Consider the following 19,106-nt stretch of genomic DNA (forward strand, 5'->3'; position numbering starts at 1 on the left):
CCTCCAGAACCATCTTCTTCCTAAGGAAGAGGAGATGGGGGTGTGCAGGGCAGGGGACAGCCCTCTCTTACCAGAGACTCCAGGCTGGAAACTGACAACTTGTGAAGGGAGTCGACCTCCCTGATGAGGGCAAGGGAGGAGGGTGAATCACATGCTGGACTTTTCCACCAAGTACCTGCCCTCTGTGGCTTCCAGGCAAGGCTCGGGACCTTCACAACTGTTACTCATATCCTTGGGATTTTCCTAGAGAAAGCACCCAGAGCATACCTCAAGAAGCAATGTAGAGAGGACCCAGGCTTGGGGCCAGAGACAGACCTGAGTTTATCTTCCTCCTCTATCATGTATCAGCCATGACAGCTAGGCAAGGGTCAGCCTCGGTTTCCCAGTCTGTCAAAGGCAGATAACAATACAATATCTACTTTGCAGGTTGCTGTGAGGGTCCCAGGATACGTATCATAGGTGCTTGAGGGGAAGTGTGGGTGTTGGTTGTGGGTCCTCTGGAAACAGAGGCTGAGATGGTGTGGGGTCTGGTCCCAGGCCGCTCTGGTCACCTCACAGCACCAGGCAGCTAGCTAGGATTTGTCTGGAGTGGCCTGGCAGCTATCAGCGGGGAAGGGTGATTTTTTTAATACATGTGCCCTATGCTATGAGCCCAGTGAGCTCCTCCAGAACAGTGTCCTCATCACTGTCACTGAGCACGCCCACTTGGTGCTGGGTGCAGCACTGTCCCACCGCTCTTCATTCAGTCTAGCTGGTGCCTCCTTCAAGACAAAGGAGATGCTTCTTCAGCTCCAGGTGGTGTGAAGGGAGAGGAAGTTGTGGGAAGAAAAGGAAATTTCCTTTTACATGTGCCTTCTCTTTGTATTTTAGAACTTCCCAGCAGGGGTGGGTGTGAAGTGAGAATATCAGTCTGTAGTTTTCCATCAAGCACCCCCACTCTGTGTCTCTCAGGCCCCTCTCAGCATCTCCTGTTGGGTTCCACATGAAGAGGAAGGCAGAGCAGGTCTCAGTTCTCAGACCCATTGCCTCTGTGAAGCCGGAAGCCAGGCTGGGGGTCAGCTGTGGCACAGTAGGACATGGCCCAGCCAGAATCCATACTTGAGCTACCCCGGGGCTCAGGCGTGACCTGTCCCTGCATGTCAGGTCCTCCATGGATTGACTACAGAGCTCTTGCTGAGGTGACATCCAAGTCCATGAGATAGCCTAGCTGCTGCTACTCCAGAATGAAACACCAGCCTCTCCATGAAGAGGAGAAAGGGGAGAGGATCAGGCTGGCCAAGAGGGTGACATTCCTTGTTGATTCCCTCAAAAATCATATTTCATGCCTATGGTGTGAGATGCTTTCTGTAAGGGTGAGCTGCAACAGCCCAGCAGTCCGTCACCTCTCCTCCACCTCGTCAGAGGACAGCTGCCTGGTTGGCCTGACCCAGGGAGTGCAGTTGGACTTTTCCCAAAAAGAGCTACCCGGTCCCTTCCTGTTTTTATCTGAATGCCTCTGTTCTTAGTCCCACCATCTTCATGTTGAGCCCTTCCTTACTCAAGTTCACCTCAATTCTCCTAGCCCCCAAGATCCACTTGATATTCAGACCAGTTAGTAAACTCCTGAGGCCAGAGACCCTCATCTTTGCAAATGATAGGCATCCTGGAAAGCCTAGCTGAGACCGGGCTATTTCCACACTGAGGAGAGTGAAGATGACAGGTGGCTGGATGAATCTATTACCTGGTTACAGTAGGAACCACTGGACGCCACAGTGTTCTCCCCACCCTCATCTTCTAACCCCAGGCACACTTCTAGAGGACCTGGAATAGGACTTATTTCCTGAGCATCTAACTAAGACAAGGAGTTTTACATGTTACCTCATTTTATCACCTTAAGGATCTTGAAATGTCAAAATTATTAACCCCATTTTACAGACAGAAGATGGGTGAATGAATAGAAGATAAGTGATTTGTCCTAAGGCCACACATAAGCAAATGATGGTGCTGGGATTTGAACCTGGGCCTCTTGGCTCCAAAAATCTATGCTTGTTTCACTGTAGCATACTGTTCCCCTGACCATGAATATCTATAGGGCAGGGGTCTCATTTCATAATTCTTTATTTCTGCCTCTATCATATAATACAATGCTGCCTTAGAATAGGCACTCAGTGTTTATTGGATGGAGGATGGATGGATAGATGGATGGATGATGCATGGATGGATAGATGGATGGATGGATGGAGGATGCATGGATGGATGAATGGATGGATGGATGATGGATGATGGATGGAAGGATGGATGGAGGATGGATGGATGGATGGAGGATTGACCGATGGAGGATGGAGGATGGATGGATGGATGGAGGATGGATGTATGGATGGATGATGCATGCATGGATAGACAGATGGATGGATGGATGGATGAATGGATGGATGGATGGATGATGGATGATGGATGGATGGACGGAGGATGGATGGATGATGCATGGATGGATAGATGGATGGGTGGATGGAGGATGGATGGATGGATGGAAGATGGATGGATGATGGATGCATGGATGGATGGATGGATGGATGGATGGATGGAAGATGGATGGATGGAGGATGGATGATGAATGGATGGATGGATGGAGGATGGATGGATGGATGATGGAAGATGGGTGGATGGAGGATGGATGGATGTAACTTGAAGGGGGAAAAATGATCACAGTTTTCCCAGAATCAGAAGGCTTGGATGACTCAGGTCCTGCTTGTCTTGGACAATGCTGCTGTGCAGAGCAGCATCCTTAGGCCACAGGACACAGGGTTATTTTAGGACTGCCTCTCCCTTGCCTCCTAGTAAAAATGCTTAGCTCAATAAATGTGTGATTTCCTTCCTGGAGGCCAGTGCAACCTAGTCTGAGACTGGGGACCGCAAGGATGTCTCTAAACTCTTCCTGAGCTTTTATGTGATGCTGACAGTCCCCATGTGGTGGGGCTGGGGCTATGGGAAATAGGATGGATCTGCCTGAATGTGTCCCCAGGGCAGCTGTCCCTATAGCATCTGCTGGAGTCTAACAACACTGACGTGAGTAGTACTATTTCTGTTTTATGGAGGAGAAAACTACGGATCAAAGAGGTTAACTTGCCCAAGATCACACAGTTAGTAGTAAAAGGTACAGGATCCAAGCCAGGCCTGTAAGCTCCTCTAAAGAAGCATTCTCAGCTGGCTGTGGTGTCTCTGAGTTTGCACATGTGCACATGTCTCTGAGACTACAGAGGGGCCATGCCTGCATGTCTGTGTATGGATCTGAGACCTGGGTGTCCATGTGGCAAGGGCTGAGGCCCCACGCAGCCTGGTGGGCTCAGTGCCTAACAAGCTGCTTTCCCACAGACCTGGGTGGAGTCGGCAACTCTCCTGGTACCTCTGCTTCTGCTCTCCCTGTTCAGCTTGCCTCCAGGCTCTCACTGCCATCCTTTCTTCTCTAACAGGTGTGGTCTCCAGATAAGAGAAGGCTCCCTTCCTTCAGGGTCTTCTCCTCTGGGAACTGCAAGATACAGGGCCCACCCTTCCAGGCTTGGGAAGCAGGTGGCACTGACTCAGCAGCCCTCTGCCCCATGCCCATCTCTTCAGCCCCATTGGCTAAGGCCAAGGTACTCCTGCTTCCTCCCCTCAACCCTGACCCCTGACCCAAGGCAGCAGCATTCTCACATCTCTGCCTGCCAGCCCCACCTGTGCTGTTAGAGCCTCACCCCACAAGCACCTCTAGTGTGATGAGCTCACATCATGTGGCACCAAGTGACTCAGAGGATCCTCACACCCATTATCTCCTTTGAGCCCGACAGCAAGCCTGTTTGTAGAAGGAGTGCATAGCATTGTCTACAACTGCAAAGCAAAGAACCTGAATTCCAAGTGACTGCACAAAGACACACAGCAAGTTCTGGAACCACACCTCCTGATTCTTATGCTAATAGGTGACTTTCGCACCATGTTCTGCCATCAGGAAGCTCCTAACTGTGACTCGGATCACCATTACTGCATATCCACCTTCCCGCTGAGGCTCGTAGTTCTGGCAACTTTGGTCAGATGGATGGGTAGAGAGACAGGCATTACACCCTTAGAACCCAACCTGCACCATGAGGTCCTGCCCTACCCCAGCCACTATTTTCCACAGCTCTTTGCTCTTTTCTGTTGCTGTATCTGTCACTCGTTCAAGAAACTGTATCTGTTTTTGCTCCTGGCGTATCACGAGCACAGCGCAGCACCACGCAGGAGGTGTTCTGTCAATGGTGTCCGATGGTGGAGCTGCCGCGCTGGGAGCACCTCGAGTTCCGGCCTGCCTCTCCAGCAGACGTATTTCTCCCCCAGTAAGACTGAGATTGAGCCCAGCACCCTCGGGGAATGCCCAAGCAGTCATTCTCCAGGAAGGGGCAGCCAGGGCTGTAGGACTGCTGTCATTAATCTTCACCAACTCTTCCAATGACAAAAAGTCAAAAATTGAAGACTAGAAAATATTTCAGCACATTTTTCCACTAATGGGCATGTGAAAAGCTAAGATCACCCAGGGAAGTCTGTGCACCCTTAGACTGCAGCTCTAAGAATCATAGGACACACCAGGGGCAGCACCAGGAGACCCATCTGAACAAAGGTGGGCACATGGGCAGACGCCCAAGCCTGCGCATAGGCAGGGAGAGATGTAGCTGTGTGTTCGGCCACTTCCAAAACCACACACACAGCAACAGCCAGAAATACATGGGCCCCAGCTCCATGCCCATACCCAGAGGTGAGGCTGCAGAGACACACCTGTGAGACCCTTCGGGGCCCCCCCATCCCCACTGATCCTGAGGGAGGAGGGACTTCCTTCCACCTGGATCCACTTTGCAGCCTCACCCTCACCCTAAGAGCTTCTCCCTGCAGCTCAGGCCCTGACAAGTAGATCTGTGGCCATGGCAGTACCACCCCCTTGTGGCCGCATCTGGTGGTGCCCAGGCATCTGGTGTCTCCTATCCTCAGAAGAGCAAACCAGTGCTAAGGAAGTGGCATCCCTCTGCTGACTGAGCCAGGAGTGCCCTCCTCTGCCAAGCTGCCCGCACCGGCCGCCTTGGGGGCTGCAGTCACAGCTGGTCCTCTCACGCATCCCTCGCGCCCGGCCTTGGTGGGCACACACAGGCAGTTTTGGCAGCTGGGGGCAGGCGAGGACAGAGCGGGGAAAGTGGGCAGGAAGAAGCTGCCGCCAGCCTTTCCCTTTCCTTTGGCTAGGACTCAGGTCTCCTTCATGTGTCCCTCAATTTCCTTTCTCATTCCACAGGGCAAAGGAGAAGGAAGGAAGCTGGGGACGCGTGGAGAGAGCGGGGGCAGCCTTCTCTGATCCAGATGCCTGATGATGGAGGCTCTCAGCCTGGACCCACCACCCGCACCCCCCATCACTGTGCTGAGTGGGCCCCCAGGGAGAACTCAGTGGGGGAGGGCAGGATGAGGAGGGGCAGGGTCCTAAAGCCACAACTGTAACATGGGGAAGGGTCAAGGCAGCCAGGCAGAGGGGCAGAAATCAGACGGAAGCACCAGCAGTCAGTGGGAAGAATGTGGATTTAATGGAATGAAGGGTAAGAGGGCTCAAAGCCAGGAACAGTCTCGCCCCACCCACCAGCCCCCACCCGGCCTCCCAAGGGTCTCAGAGGGACACTCTTGGCACTGGCCTTTCACATCTGTTCAACCACCCCTGAGCAGAAATGTTGGAGTGGGAGGCGCCCAGCTCAGCAGGTGGATTCCAAAATACCCATGTTGTCTTATCTACTCCAGGTGAGGGGCAAGGAAGCACACGGGCTGCTTCTGCACTGTCCCCTCTGCAGCCGTCCCCACGGCCAGGCTCACAGGCACCATCCAAGAGCCTGCCCCCTAGCAGTGAGACTCTAGCTCTGTGAGTCTGAGTAGTGAGGTCCTGGGGGTGGCGGGAGCCGAGGGTCCTGCTGGGTTCCACTGGGGTAGGTCCTCAGCTGGGCACACAAGCTGACAGATTCTCTGCAGGGAGAGCGGAGGTGGCTGTCAGGTGGCGGAGTGGGGGCAGGTCTGCCAGCTTCCCTGATCACCAACATCTACCCACCTCCCCACACACAAACCTGCCCTCCTTGTCATCACAGTGCATGTCTGGGAGTCACCCTGGCTCTTCCTGAGACTTCTCAGCAGCCTCTCTATTGCTCCCTGACACCCAGGCCAGGCCCACTGGCCTCTCCATACAACTGCATGCACCCTGGCTGACAGCCCACCTGTCGGCACCTATGAAGGCTCTCAGCCCCTCTGGTTGCTCTCCTGCCCACAAAAGCCCTACCTCTCTGAAGGGGCCCTTGAGGGTGCCGAGTCTGTAGAGGCTCCAGGCGGGAATGCAGACCATGGAGGACAGAGCCAGGAGCCAGCCCAGGGCATCGCCCCACCACGGGTACGTGTACTTCTTGTTGTAGGTCAGTGGAGTATACTTGATCAGGGAGAAGAGGAAGGTGGCCTGGGGGAGAGCAGATGAGAAAGAGGTTGGGGGCGGGGTCCCTGTGCTCTCAGCTCCCCCTCCCCCAGCAGCCTGGCAGAAACCACAGTCCAAGCCTGGATTCACCTCTAGGCTATTCTAGGCCAATCAGCCTCCAATCTTCTCCATCCACACTCTGTCCAAAACCCATGCCTTCCAGCAGTATACCCTGTCACTCCAGTGCCCCTGTACCCCTGGGCACTTCTGCATGCAGCTGACTCCCAGTTAGGATGCGATCACATGCCTACTGTGTGCTGTAGGGTATTTACTACCTCCCCTGCACCATGAGTTTGGGATGTGAGTGCCTCAAGGGTAGAGGCCATGCCTCGTTCTCCCTCTGCTCCTCAGTTATGTCCTGCACACAGTGGGGACTCAGGAACAGCTGACACAAGGAGACAAAGCCAAAGGAAGCTGCACGTTGTGGCTGCAGGTTCAGACTCTGGAGCCAGGTTGCATGGGTTTGAATCCCAGTTCTCTGCAACTTTCTAGCTTGGGCAAGTGGCTTAACAATCTCTTCAACCTCAGTTTCATCTGTAACACCATTGTAACAACAGCGCTCACTTTATGGGGCTCTCATGAGGATTAAATGAGTGAATACATGTTAAAGCACCTCATGCCCAGCACAAAGGAAGTGCTCTGTACCGGCTGCCATGATGACTGCTGTGGCTATTAGCGTTATTCTGAGCAGCCCGATCTACCCGGGCTTCAGTCCTGGTCTGTGACGTTAGACTCACACTGCGGTGTTGGTCAAACCGTCTGACAGCTCTGGACCCCAGTTTATCCTTCTGTGAAATTGAAAGGAAGAATCTATCTTGCTGTAGTTTTCTAGAATCCAAAAGGAGGATGAGTGAAAATCTAAGATAATTTTCAGTTCCTAGGGAGAAGTCCATTGCAGGGCTAACGGCTTCTCTACCCTGCTAGCCCCCATGTCTCCCTCCCTTTGTCTGGCTTCGTCCCTGAGGTGATCTTACTGTGCACACAGCTGGTGTGACGAAGAGCCAACAATATTTGATAAGCGGCCACGGCCTGTATCCAATCATGTCTTCGATGTTGTCGTAGAAGCGCCTGGCTCCTGCCATGCAGAAAGAAAGGAAGAGGGAGAAAGTCATTCTTCCACACCCAGGACATCAGGATGGGATCATGCGCACACCAGAAGGGGCAGGGACCCACAAAGAGATGACATCATAGCTGTCTGTTGAAACGGTGGCTGAGAGAAAGCTCTTCCCTGGCACTCATAGGCATCAATAGCAGCCAGCAGGGCTCGGCCTGGGTTACAGGCAGTCACTTCCTGATGATCAAGGTTGTCAAAAGCTGAGAACATTTGGACAGGGCAGGATATGGACCCAACTGAGGTGGTCTGGGTGTAGCTATAACCAAGACTGTGGGCCAGGCGCTTCTGGAGGGTCTTCCAACAGCAGCAACTTACGATTTGCAAGATTTTTGAGGATGAGCAGGAGGCAGCCCGGGAAAAGGCAAGTGTGAGCAGGAGATGTCTGTTTCTTGTCTAAGGGCCCCAAGACCCTTAGACAAGAGGAGAATGCTGGGACCTAGGGGAGGAGTCACTCACCATAAACCCAAGCCACACAGAGGGACTCAAAGATGGCCACGAACAGGAGGCACATGCCGCTGGCGGCATAGTAGTCAAAGAGCTGGAACACGTACATGCCGCCCTGCATGGGAGGAGAGTACTTTAAACAGAACTCTATCCAGTGGAAACCAACAGATTCACTCCTATGCCCTTTAGTTTCACACCGCGGGGGCACAGAGCAGAGTTGGTGAGGACCACAGGAGACAGATCATAAAAGAGAAGTAATTTGTAAGCCATAAAGCACTAGGCAGATAAGAGACACTAATTATTTTTATTATTGTTTTGGGACAGAAGATGGATGAAATAAGACAGCTATTGTTAGGTTATCTCTGAAAACACTTAGGGACTGGCCCCAAAGGCCAAGACATAGAGCGTACTCTGGGGAAAGAATCAGGATAAGGGTTGTCATTGATACGGTCAAGCTGACAAGCTCCATCTCCCTCCCTCTCCGTTGAGACAGCACACTGAATGTTACCCAGCCCCAGGGCTCCCTTTCTTGCTTTGAAGTTTGTACATAGAACTCGGTTCGGCTGCCTGGGAAATCACCACATCTTGCTGGAGAGGCAGCTTCTCCCAATGCAGTGCTTTGCAAACTTCTTCACTTACTGTGGAGCCAAATGGCTCCTCACCCATCCCTGGAGGTGGGTGGTCCATGCCCAAAGGCCAGAGGACGGACCTGCCTACTTTGTCATTCCTGGGGTGGGAAAAGAGGGAGTCCTCGTGCCCAGATGACCTGCCCTGCCCCGAAACCGCGGTATCTGCCTCACTGACAGGTAGCAGCCATCACTTGGCTCCTCCTCCCAGCCTCTCCCTCCCCCAGGCCCTCACCTCTGTGAGCATGACCAGCCCCACAAGGAAGGAGACAACAGACACTGCAAGGATGAGGACTTCTCTCCGGTTCTTCTTGCGAAACATGCGGGGGTACATGTCCACCAGCGCAGTCACCAGGCTTTCTACACACACAAACTGGATGACAGGGCAAAGGGATTGGAGGGAAGGAGAGCTCCCGAGATGCCCCATCCACAAGCGCTGGCTTCTCGCTCCCAGGGTCAGCCCTGCCAGCCTCACTGTCTCAGGTCTCCAGAGCTATTGTCCTTGCCTGGTTAGGTCTGGACTCACCCTCAAGCTCCCCTGTGTCCCCAAAAGGGCATCCACTTCCGACATTCACCCAGTCCCCAGCTATTTAAAGGGCCTTTGGTGCATAAAACTCAGCCACATGCCCACTGCTCCCCTCCCGAGCATCTCTCAGCCTCTGAGTGGCTGCCTCTTGATACCTGGCTATCCAGTCCCAGGAGAACAACCATGAAGAAGAAACAGCAGGCCCAGAGAGGAGAGAAAGGCAGCATCACCACAGCCCGCGGGTAGGCGATGAAAGCCAGACCAGGACCTATGGCAAGGAGCAGAGGAACACAGGTCAGTGCCCAGCCACTCCAGCCACATGTGACCCATGGCTTCTCAGTGTGGGGCCATGGAATAACAGGAGCTAGAGGACACTTCACCCCAAAGTTACCATCACCACCACCGCCCTCACCCGGGAGAAGCCACCCCAACCTCTACCTGGTTGTCAGATTTCCAAGGTACCTGTCACTGTATTCTCATTGGCAAGAACAGAATCTAGAGACGGTAGGTGTAAAGAGCTGCGAGTCTAAGGGGACTCCAGATCTCCAGATCTATGGCACAGACCTGAGGGTTCAAGTCTAGAATGAGCTCAGAAGCCAGCAGGCCATAGAAATCTGTGAAGCAGATCCGGTGTAAAACACAAGGAGGTGGTAGGGCCTGGTGAGAAGTGGAGCCATCAGGCCCCAGCTGCTAGAGATGTTTTTTGTATTTGTAAGGAATGTAGATGGCAGCAAAGAAAATTGCTCTAAGGCCAGATTTGGCCTGAGGCCTCCAGTTTACCACCTCTGCACCTGGAGCCCTTTCTGTCACCCTACAATGAGTACCCTGGCACTGATTTCAGAATGCTGTTGACACACATCCTCACAGCACATGAGCGTTAATCTCAGCTGATTCACATCACAGGAAAAAATGCACATGACAGAGCCTGGGTCTACCCACGGGAAGTTTCCTCCGAAAAATGAAGAGCATGGCTGTGACCTTGGAGGTCTTTTGCTCCCACATTGCTGAGGTGGGGGTCGTGCAGGGCCTGCCCCGCAGGTTTCCCTTGCATGGTACAAGCAGAGTGCCTCACCCAGAGCCTGGCATACAGTAAACACTTAATGAAAGTGAGACATGGGCCAGGCATGGCAGCTCACGCCTATAATCCCAGCACTTTGGGAGGCTGAGACGGGTGGATCACTTGAGGCCAGGGGTTCAAGACCAGCCTGGCCAACAGGGTGGAAACCTGTCTCTACTAAAAATACAAAAATTAGCTGGGCATGGTGGTACACACCTGTAATCCCAGCTACTCAGGAGGCTGAAGCACAATAATCACTTTGAGAATCACTTGAACCAGGAGGCAGAGGTTGCAGTGAGCCGAGATCATGTCATTGCACTCCAACCTGGGCGACAGAGCAAGACTCCATCTCAAAAAAATTAAAAAAACAAAAAGAGAGAGAGAGAGAGACACTATCCTTAATGAGAATTGGAGACGTCCGCTGCCCAGAGCTTGGTGTCCTGTGTGGCCCAGGCACGCTTCTGAATGCCATGGGAAGAAATCATCTCATTAAGCGTGAGCGAGCGAAGGAAACACTGCACAGCTTATCCAGATCAGGCAACAACAGCATTGCGTGGTGGAAAGGCAGTCACTTGCAAAATGGGGAAACTCTATATGCTGATAGAAATGTGTCCTTGAGATGCATTTTAAAGTGAACAAAATGAGGCCAGGTGCAGAACAGCGTATATAGGATGCTATCATTTGGTTTTTAAGAAGAAGGCAAGAAATAGAAATAGTACTATGTATTGCATGTCTATGTCTATATATGCATTTTTTTGTCATATATGTCTAAACTGTTTCTGGAAGGATAAACACGAAATAGATAACATTGGCTGCCTCCAGGGTAAGGAACTGGAATCCAAGGGTGGGAAGAAGAACATTCACTCTACGCCGACTCTTTAAAGCTGGAATGACTGTTTCAATTCTCCCTCAAGCCTTCCCAGAACGCATCCACTGAATGGTGGCCATAGCTCACCCAGAGTATAGGTGACACAATGGGAACACCTCTGGACCCTGGCTGCCAGAGGTGTGAACCAGGCTCACTGCCTCCAGGCCTCCCCACTAACACTCACCTGACTCGGCCACTTCAGAAATGGGAACCCCCTGCTCCTGAGACATGAAGCCCAAGATGGAGAAGATGGCAAACCCGGCCACAAAGCTGGTGCCGCTGTTGAGGAAGCAGAGGGCAATGCAGTCCCTATGGGGCAGGGGTGAGGAGAGGGTGGAAGGGCAGGATCAGAACAGGGCTGCAACCTCACCCACTTCCTGTCTGGAAGCACAGCCCCTTCATGGAAGCTGGAGCAGGACTGCCTGGCGGAATTCACAGGACCAGGCAAAGCACTGGCTCTGCTCCAACACTCCTCGGCCCCACCAGCCCAGACATGGAATAAATTAAGGTAGCCCTAAAAGAATGAGGCTTCAGGGAAGTAAAACATGAATCTAGATGTGACAGCCACCCCTCTCTACCATACTGGTCCACACCTCATGGGACACGACCACTCTGCCATCATCCCATTTGGCATGCTAACACAGGGATAGAGACACGGGTAATCCCAAACAACATGTAACTCTTAGTCACCTAAATGCGATTTCATTTCAGCTACTTTTCAGCTCCTATTAAAATTGGCTTAAATTCTCTGAGCACAAACCAGGTAGGCAAGGGCAGAACAACCAGGACAGAACGTGAAGTGAGGGAGATGGTGTGAAAAACGGACAAGGATTCAGCGTTTTCAGGACAGAGACCGGGGTGCAATGCATGACGCTGCTAATCACAGTAGGACCTCACTTAACATCATCGATGCATTCTTGCAAATTGCAATTTTAAGCAAAACAACCTCTATTGAAACCAGTTTCTTTTTCTCATCAAAGGTATAAGGAAACGACATTATTCAAGGACCTGTTGTGCTTCTCAGGCTTGCTTACCTATCACTCCTGAGCCCACTAACCTCTACATCAGGCAGGAGGCTGGGTCCTCCTGCTGTGGTCTCCCAGCCAATCACAACTAACCCACCCTTTCCGATGCAAGTCTCTGCCCATCTTGCAGTTGGCTCCTTGCAGCTCCTGGTAGCTCTGGGGTTGGAAATGGGGGTGTAGGCAGGGGGACAAATCCAGGAGCTACTGCACCCTCCAACTCACCCCTCATCTAGCATGGCTGGAGGGACAGTAGAGAGATGCAGGTGTGTGGCTCAGGCCCCACGCCCCCAATCACCTGTAGCAGTTGTTGTGGTATTTGTTGTAGCTGCCTAGGGCTGTCAGGCACCCAAGACAGATGGCAAAAGAGAAGAAGATCTGGGTGCCCGCATCCATCCACACCTACAAAGGGAAAAGGCAAGAAAGGTGAACTCCCAGGAAAGCCAGACCATTCGAGCCACGGGAGGACGCAGGCATGTGGCTGGGCCAGACGCTGGCTGGGGATGGTGAGAAAGCTGTTCGCGGCCAACGCTGGCATCCTGCTACCCCTGCTCACCCAGTGGGCTCTACTCCCTGGACTCCTACATGAAGTTTCTTGGACACTACTAGGATAGAACAGGCATCAGGCATTCAAAGAAAATCAAAAAAACTAAAAGACCCATGGTGGAAGGGTGCAGGAGGGTGGAACGGGGCTCCAGGACAACGCTAGGTGTCCTGTCAGGTTTTGATCCTAGGTTCTGCCCCAACTTCTTCCTAGGACCAGTATGGAAGGAATCCAGGCACAGGATCTCCAGAAACACTGTCCTTAGTATCAGGGCCACCACCAGTAATGTAGCTTTGCCCCTCACATCTCAGCACTCTCTGTCTAAAGACAGGGAGAGAAATTCTCGGCTCATAAAAAGGCAAGAGGATGAACAGAAACACCTCTGAAAAGGCTTTGTACTCCTTGGGAGGGGAAAATCACTGTCCGGCTAAACATAGGGTTCCGCTGTTATTGTTATTATCTCAGCTGGCTGGCCTAGCCTGCGCATGTTATGATTTAGATCTAACAGCTAGAATAACATCCCAGACAGAAAGAACATCAAGGCAATAGGACTGAGCGATCCTGCAGCTCTGCAGAGCCCTCCCCAGGCGCTCCTGCCTCTGGCGACGTGAGCACCGCCAGGGAGCATCCCGCTATGGACGCAGACATCCAAGCAGGTGTTCCTCACATGTCTGTGTTCCTAAGGGAAAGGGCGCCGGATGACCTGTCCATGTCTTTTGCTCTGCCTTGTTCCAGTACCCCCCAAGCAGGCCCCTGCTTTCCATAAAACCCTCTATCCTTTCACTGCTCCCTTCTGCTAATATCAGGCCTCCAATTCCTCAGTCCCTTCCCGGTCTTTGCCTGTCTCTCTAGGCATGGCCACCACCCTCAGCCCCTACCCCTTGCTCTCTCCTTTCACACTCACCCCTACCAAAGTGGCCACATTCCTCAGCGGTGTAGGAGCCCAAGGGACCCATCAGCAGGCTGACCACCTCAGAATCATGCTGATTCCTCAGCCAGCATCCCCAGTTGAGACACTGAATCCCTAGGCCTGAAGGAGAACCCTGAACTCGTATCCTTTCGGAGCTTCCTGGGTGATCCTAATGATCACCAGGTATGGGACGCTGTCCTCTGGCCCTTGAGAGCAGGCATCAGGAATACACCCAGTACATCCATCCTTAAGTCGTGTTTCCATTCTGCAGGGCCAGGGACAGAGCAGGGAAGACGGTGGGGGATGGGAGAATGTCTGCAGCCTCCCGTTCTTGAGTTCCAGGGTATCCTGTCCCGAGACAGGAGGTGCCACCAGGGACAAAGGGTCAGCAGCAAGAAGCACAGAGGAAGATTTGGAGGAGCTGGAGCCAGTGAGGAAATCACACAGAGAAAGAAATGGTGGGAATGAAATGCTAGAGAAGGAAAGGGTGGGAATGAGACCAACCCTGAGGACAGGCAAGGGGGGTGCTTGCAAATTTCAGTTTCTCACTTCTCTCAGTAATAATTAAAAAAAAAAATTCAGTGCGATGCCATGCCAAGTTTGAGGAGATGCCCTGGCCAGTCTCTTTGCTCCTTCAAGATGTTCCAAATCCTTTTCTCTTCTAAAACTCTGCCACACTGAGCCTGCAAAGGTAATCATCTCAGGAAAACTCACTGACTTTGGCATGAAAGTCTCTCCATTCTATCTCATTCCTGCTTTGCCGGCTATTACTGGCAGCTTCAAGAGCGGGACCTTGTGGCAAAAGGCCCTGAGCTGTAGAGAAGGTGCTGAAGGTGTCTCCTCAGGGTCAGAGGTGTAAGGGCTCGGGACCAATGCATGTCTCCTGAGACCCACAGGTACTGCCCCTTCATGAGGTTGGGTGTCCCCTACCAAACAGGCCATTCGGGATGTGGCCTGGGATCCTCGTGCCCTGGACACTCGCTCCCAGGCCTGACAGTGCACTGGGTGCAGAGTGGGCCACGAGTCACCAAGGAAACCCACTGTGGCTGCCCACATGCAGGCAAGGCACACGCCTGTGATGGGCAGCTTTGTGAACTTGTGCTTCGGAAGGAATAATAAGAGAAATCGTGACTTGGCTGTTCACCACTCCTTGGCGGGGGTGGGAGGTGGAAGTGGGGTCAGATGGAGACTGAGTTGGGGGAGAGGTTAATGAGAACCAGGGAAAATGCAGCAGGAGGGCTGAAAACCCAGAGCACAGGGGTCAATGCGCTTTTTGACCAAAGCCTTTGACCAAAGCCCCCTCGCTGGGAGCTTGGCAAGCCCCAGCTCCCCACACAGCTGCTGCCCGACAAGCCTGCTGGGACGGGGAAAGGAACAGGGTCAGAAGAGGGGCTGAGGGACAAGCAGAGCAAGCTGTTCTGTTCCCACCACCACAGGCAGCCACTCCCTGCCCATTCCAGGAGCCCTGGTTTCTGGAACAAAGCTCTGACATGTCTTTGGCTGGGGCAGAAGGCCGACCAAGGGAAAAACAAGTGTGAAACATTCTTGGTGGAGCACAGGTAAAAGAGGTCTTTGGGGGAAAGACGAGGAGAGAGGACTCTAGAGGGTCCAGGAAAGATGTTTTCGGTCTCAAATCCACCCCCCAGGATTATTAATCTCTGGCTGCTATTTTTATGAAGGCAATGTTGTGTAATGGAGAAGTACAGGCTTTAAAGCTATATTAATCTGGTCTCAATCCTGACTTTATTAATTACCAGCTACGTGACCTTAGACAAGTCACTTAACCTCCCTGAACTCCCCTTTTCTCTTTAGGAAAATGGGTATAATAACAAAACTAATATATGTAAAATGCCTAACACATAAATAAATATTAGTTCCCTGTCTCATCTTCTAGAATAATAAAAAGCAGCTCTTAAAACTCTCAAGTAATTCATATTCTTTGGGAAATACCTATCATGGTAAGTAAGACAGCCGTCATCAAAAGACTACCTGAGATGAAAGCCCAGCTCCCCTACATGCTAGTTTTGTGATTCTGGGCAAGTTTCTTACGTTTCCTGAGCTTCTGTTTCTTCATCTGCAAGATGAGATTGACCCCAAACTCACAGGGCTGAACTGTGTCAAGCACTCAGCAAAGGGCCTGGTGAATAAGAAGCGCATAATAAGTTAGCTTTGGCCACTGTTTGCTGTTGCTATTATTTTAAAAAGCAACTCATCTTTCAGTGATAATGAGGTGGCATAGATTGGATTTCAATACTAAAATAAAGACTAGTTCTAGTCAGTGATTTCAACTTCCTCTCTGTACAGACCTTTCCTTAGAATGGCTTAACAGGAATTTATTTATTTATTTAATTTTTTTGAGACGGAGTCTCGCTCTGTCACCAGGCTGGATGGAGTACAGTGATGTGATCTCGGCCCACTGCAATCTCCGCTTCCCAGGTTCAAGCCATTCTCCTGCCTCAGCCTCCTGAGTAGCTGGGACTACAGGCGCGCACCACCACGCCCAGCTAATGTTTGTATTTTTAGTAGAGACGGGGTTTCACCATATTGGCCAGGATGGTCTCGATCTCTTGACCTTGTGATCCACCTGCCTCGGCCTCCCAAAGGGCTGGGATTACAGGAATGCAACACCGTGCCCAGCCAACATAGGAATTTAAAATGTTCCACGAGGGCTCTTTGGATGCCCTCCTCCCATCTCCCCGTCAGCAGTCTCTAAAGTGCAGTGGAAAAGGCACAGGGCCAGCACCCGGGAAAGAAACAAGTGGTCTGAATAAAGCGCATACTCCAGCAGACCCCTGGGTCTCCATTCCCCAGGGGGATGAGACAAGGCCTGGGAACACTGGGCATGGCAGCAACCTGCCCCCTAAACAGCAAGCCTGGCAGAAGAAGGGGAGCAAACAAGAGGGAGCACTGCCTCATCTCTGCCTGGATCCCAGCAACCGGCCTCAGTGCTTGGCAGAGAAAGATGTCTTTGGTCTGTGTGTCAGGGAGAAGAAATTTTGCACCTTTCTCAAGTGCCAGACGAATGCCAGTTAGAATGATCACACTTCCTGGGGAGTGCCAACCAGATTCAATTAGGGCTCTGGCAGAGCATCCCCACCCTGCAGGTTTTGCTTTGCTCATGGGCAAGAAAGGCCGAGCTCCAGCATGAGACTTGGACCAGGCAGGGAAGAAGTCTGCTCAGGACCAGTCCTGGCATTTGAACCATCCCCCTTCCCCCAGCCTCAAAGCACTTGACAGACAGATGCTCCCTGCACAGCCCACAGCTGGCTGGAATGGAAAGAATGGTATCTCAGAGTACAGACTGAAAGAGGTCTTTGTCCCTGCAGACACCCAGGCAGGGAATTATGGCCTCATTAATGCTCAGAAGCTGAAGGCTACCTGGTCCACCTTCTCGATGATTTCTGGAAGCTATTATACACCAAACACGGCACCTGGAACAGGCCTGGCACACTGTAGATGCTCAGAGTAGATTCATCCAGGTTTTTGCTGAATGAATAAGCTATGATGGAAACAAAGGCGAGCAGCCAGGGACCTTGCTCCAAGAGCAGATCATAAAGTGCATGGGATTTCTCATCATTCGGACCTGGTCCCAGTTGCAGGTATGAGGATGAAAAAAATGCTTTAAGCTCTCGAGGCCTTAATTTCCTAATCTACAAAATGGGGATGTCTATTGATCTGCTGTGAGCATTTGCTGAAATCATGCCTGTAAACCTCTTAACAATGTCAGGGGCAGAGTGAGCACTCTCTGGTCGTTAGCTATAAGTCGCTGATCGTGACAAAGCCGTGAATCAGTTGTGGAAATACTGAGCCCCTGTGTCCTTTTTCTCGGCCAGCTACCTGCCTATCACCTTGCCTGAGCATGCCTCCTTCCTCTCTGGCCTCCCTGCAGACAAAGTTGATCTTTTTAGCTTAGCCACTGGTTCTCAACTCTGCTGCTCCAGAACCGCAGTGGCTCTCTCTTGTTTAGGGGATCCAGGCCAAACTCTTCACCCGGCCTCCAAAGCCTCCCCTCCACTCTACTTCCCCTACAACTCCTGCTTGCCACCTGCTGTCTATCACAGCCCTTTGTTCCAGATAAGTCAAAGGGCTTATGAGTCACAAAACAGAGCTACCTGGTCTGCCATAATTACTGGCCGCTCAACCTTAGGCCACAGTGTGCTCATCTTACAATGAGGAACGTGCACTGGGGTCCTTCTAGGACCCCCCCGTGCTTCTACAGTTTGACTCCAAAGCCTGACTGCAGCCCTCATGCCCTGCATGGGCATGAGGCAGTAGCAATCTGTATCTCTATACTGTCTGATAAATGGGAGAAGGGAAGGATAAGCTCCTATCCCACCAGAAGATGATTGAGAAACACCCAGGACCAGGGCTACTTGACTCTGCAGGGAGGTTTCTGAATCGCAGTGGTCTGGCTGCTTCTGGAAGCCACAACATCCCAGTACAGCTCAGGATGAAAGGATCAAAACCTGAGAACAGTTCGGCCTCTGGATCGCCTGACATTCTGCATGAGGGGAGCCATTGCCGCTGTGTGCATGGAGCTCCCAGCTTCAGTGTGCCCGTCCCCTTCCTCTTGCTCCCTGTCAGCAGTGTCAGTGAACAAGTTGGTGCTTGACCATTTTTAAATGTTTGGAAAGTCATCCCAGTGTCTACGTGCTGGGAGCCAGCCGCCCTCGTGTCTCCCTGGGACTTCTTTCACAGACATAGAGAGACTCTTCCAGCAAAAGAGGAGGATCTCTAGGTTGCACACTCACTCCCCTGGGAGGGTGGCCTTTGCAGCCAGGAGGCAGAGGTGGGGCATAACCGGGTAATAACATTTCAGGGCCTGTGGGGCAGAGCTTACCCACGCACCCCTCCAGCCCTCAACACCTCCTGCCTTTGCCAGCTTTCAAATGGCTAATTAAGAGACCTGTCAGAAGCAGGAACGGCCCATTCCAGACCTTGCTTTCCAAGCCCCTTCCAGCAGGCAACACCGCCCCTCCCTACCCGGGCAGTAAAGAAGCCAGGCTGTAGCAGAGGAAGTGCAGACCATGAAGGAAAGGCGGGAGGGGACCCAGAGCCTCTGGATGACTGAGAGGGAAGCTTAACACCAGCCCAGCTGGCTGAGGGCAGGGCCGGGGAGCTGGGACCCAGGCATGGGTCACATGGGCAGAGGGAGGGAACCGGGTGGCAGATTGAGGAGTAAGAATTAGAGAGGAAGCTCAGTAGAACACGAGATCCTAAGAGATAAATGCAGTAAGCGGGTAGGGAGAGGATGGGAGAAGGACACCCTTGAGTAAGGACTGTGAGTGACACTTGTGGCCCTTGAGAAATATTACTAGAAATATTACATAGTAATATTTGCCTGGGTTCCCTGGCAGCTGTGAACCCAAGAAGGGACACTGTCACACAGTTTATGACCACAAACAGCTGCTAACATGTCAAAGGCGGTTGAACCAGAGCAACTCCAGCTTGAATAGGGGCTGGTAAAATAAAGCTGAGAGATGCTGGGCTGCACTCCCAGGAGGTTAGGCATTCTAAGTCACAGGA

The 19,106-nt window shown here is 52.2% G+C and overlaps 1 protein-coding gene across 5 annotated transcripts in view; it reads right to left on the minus strand.

Moving 5' to 3' along the window:
* Window positions 1-5,526: 5,526 nt before the first annotated feature.
* Window positions 5,527-19,106, minus strand: part of SLC6A13 (solute carrier family 6 member 13) — a 70,887-nt gene continuing 57,307 nt past the window's right edge. For 3 of the 5 annotated variants that reach the window (XM_012438936.3, XM_064377629.1, XM_064377628.1), the window contains 8 exons: window positions 12,425-12,528; window positions 11,289-11,413; window positions 9,335-9,447; window positions 8,889-9,026; window positions 8,040-8,142; window positions 7,444-7,544; window positions 6,284-6,454; window positions 5,631-5,976 (listed from right to left, as the gene is read on the minus strand). In XM_012438936.3, coding sequence (XP_012294359.2) covers window positions 5,854-5,976; window positions 6,284-6,454; window positions 7,444-7,544; window positions 8,040-8,142; window positions 8,889-9,026; window positions 9,335-9,447; window positions 11,289-11,413; window positions 12,425-12,528 — 978 coding nt within the window. In that variant the 3' untranslated portion in view covers window positions 5,631-5,853. Of the gene's footprint in view, window positions 5,977-6,283; window positions 6,455-7,443; window positions 7,545-8,039; window positions 8,143-8,888; window positions 9,027-9,334; window positions 9,448-11,288; window positions 11,414-12,424; window positions 12,529-19,106 lie in introns of all 5 variants that reach the window. The other 2 variants (XM_012438938.3, XM_012438937.3) reach the window with 1 other exon arrangement.

The sequence above is a fragment of the Aotus nancymaae genome, unplaced genomic scaffold, assembly GCF_030222135.1.
Source record: "Aotus nancymaae isolate 86718 unplaced genomic scaffold, 86718_ANA_hifiasm-v0.15.2.pri h1tg000016l, whole genome shotgun sequence".
In the NCBI taxonomy this organism is placed as follows: domain Eukaryota; kingdom Metazoa; phylum Chordata; class Mammalia; order Primates; family Aotidae; genus Aotus; species Aotus nancymaae.